The sequence below is a fragment of the Cyprinodon variegatus genome, unplaced genomic scaffold, assembly GCF_000732505.1.
Source record: "Cyprinodon variegatus isolate N-32 unplaced genomic scaffold, C_variegatus-1.0 Scaffold2185, whole genome shotgun sequence".
Lineage (NCBI taxonomy): Eukaryota > Metazoa > Chordata > Actinopteri > Cyprinodontiformes > Cyprinodontidae > Cyprinodon > Cyprinodon variegatus.
Window position 1 is genome coordinate 24117 of NW_015152638.1, and position 1697 is coordinate 25813.

Sequence of the window (1697 nt, forward strand, 5' to 3'; positions counted from 1 at the left end):
GGGGGCATTTTAAAGGGGTTCCGCGATGCTCACAACCAGTTCACAACAGATACACATGAACCCTGGCTGTAGGCGGGACCACCTGTGTATTTTTCCTGGATGACCCAATCACGTTAAGTGTTACAGCCAATCACCGAAACTTGGTACCGAAAGACGAGGCATGTTTCGATACTCGGTAGAACCGAAGCATTTCGGTCGGAACTGATGTTCGGTACCCAGCCCTAGTAAAATGTATATTTCCTTTGCATGTGGCAGAAATGAGTCATGCACCAAAAAAACAAAACTCACCAAAAACAAATAAAAAAAGTAATTACATTTGTCTCTCTCTTTTTTCTTTTTTTTTCTCCATATACAGCAACAACGTCGCTAACTTGGCAACGCTGGATTGTCGTCTTCATATTTCCTTCAGCATCCAGAGCAGAGCTCTGCAGCTACCACAGCTACACAGACTGGAGCTGGTGGTGTTTGTTTTAGATAAAATCAATTAATTTAAATTCCTTTTTCATATTGTATGATATGAAAAAATTCTCTACTAAATATGAAAAAAAAATGAATTTAAATCAATTGTAAATAAATAAATAGAAAAATAATAGAAATAGGCTGTTCAGTGGTGCAGTGGGTAGCACTGCTGCCTTGCAGCAAGAAGGTTCTGGGTTTGATTCCCGGCCTAGGGTCTTTCTGCATGGAGTTTGCATATTCTCCCTGAGCATGCATGGGTTCTCTAGATTCTCCTTAGGTGTGAGTGTGTGTGTCTGTGTTGCCCTGCGATGGACTGGCGACTGCCTCTTGCCCATTGACTGCTGGAGATAGGCACCAGCACCCCTCGCAACCCCATGTAGCAAAAACTCTGCAGTTACTAAAAACAGTTTCACTGGTTTCTAACCTTTTCAGATTTAATGGTAACGTCTGAAAGGAAAAGGATCTCACCTACTAAAGGATCCTGAATGCCTGAGGAGAACATGAAGGAGAGGAGAGAAGAAAGAAAGACAGACAGGAGAAAGTGAAGGAGGAAATCCAGCAGGCGGCACAGAAATCAGCACATGAGGAGAGGCCTTCAAGGCACTGAGGAGTACAAACCTACGCTGGGCCGAAGCTGCTCCAGGAACGTTTGCTGCTGTGGAGAGTGGGAGGTGGCGAGAACCTTCAATCCATGATAACAAGCCAACTGGATGCACATGAGGCCGAAGGGCTTCAGGGGAAGAAACTGGATCGTTAATAAATCCCTACAGCCCATTACCAACCAGAGCCTTTAGTGTTTCTACATACACTGGCCCCGTCCATGACCAGGAGCGTGTGTCCGGCTGCCATGCGAGCGTGTGTGTGCAGAGCGGTGTAAGCACACACTCCATCACGCAGCGCTGCCGCCACGCTGACCCAGCTGAGCTTCTCAGGCTTCTGAACTGCAGCAAACAAAGAAACATTCGCTTTTTCACAAGTAATCACACCCCAGAGACATTTTCCCGTTTGTCCCGCTTCAATCAAAGTCAAACCATTTTTACTCAGATTCTCTCTAACTGAACATGATAGAAAACAGTTCTTTTTACTGCGTCCTGCTTAATAGTTTGTGGCAAACAATGAAGAAGACTTGAGGTCTGGTCTGATTAAAGCCAGATTCAATGTGCAACAGTGTGCATGCTGTGGGTGATCTTCAAAGATTGTATGGAGTGAATTCGGTTCCAATAGTGTTCCAAGCAAAG

At 45.0% G+C, this 1697-nt stretch overlaps 1 protein-coding gene across 1 annotated transcript in view; it reads right to left on the bottom strand.

The window, feature by feature from the left end:
* cryzl1 (crystallin zeta like 1) overlaps positions 1-1697 on the bottom strand; it is a 15323-nt gene that overhangs the window by 4067 nt on the left and 9559 nt on the right. The window contains exons 5-7 of the mRNA XM_015405366.1: positions 1267-1400; positions 1078-1189; positions 928-948 (exon numbers count right to left, since the gene is read on the bottom strand). Of these exons, the coding sequence (XP_015260852.1) occupies positions 928-948; positions 1078-1189; positions 1267-1400 (267 nt within the window). The remainder of the gene's footprint in view (positions 1-927; positions 949-1077; positions 1190-1266; positions 1401-1697) is intronic.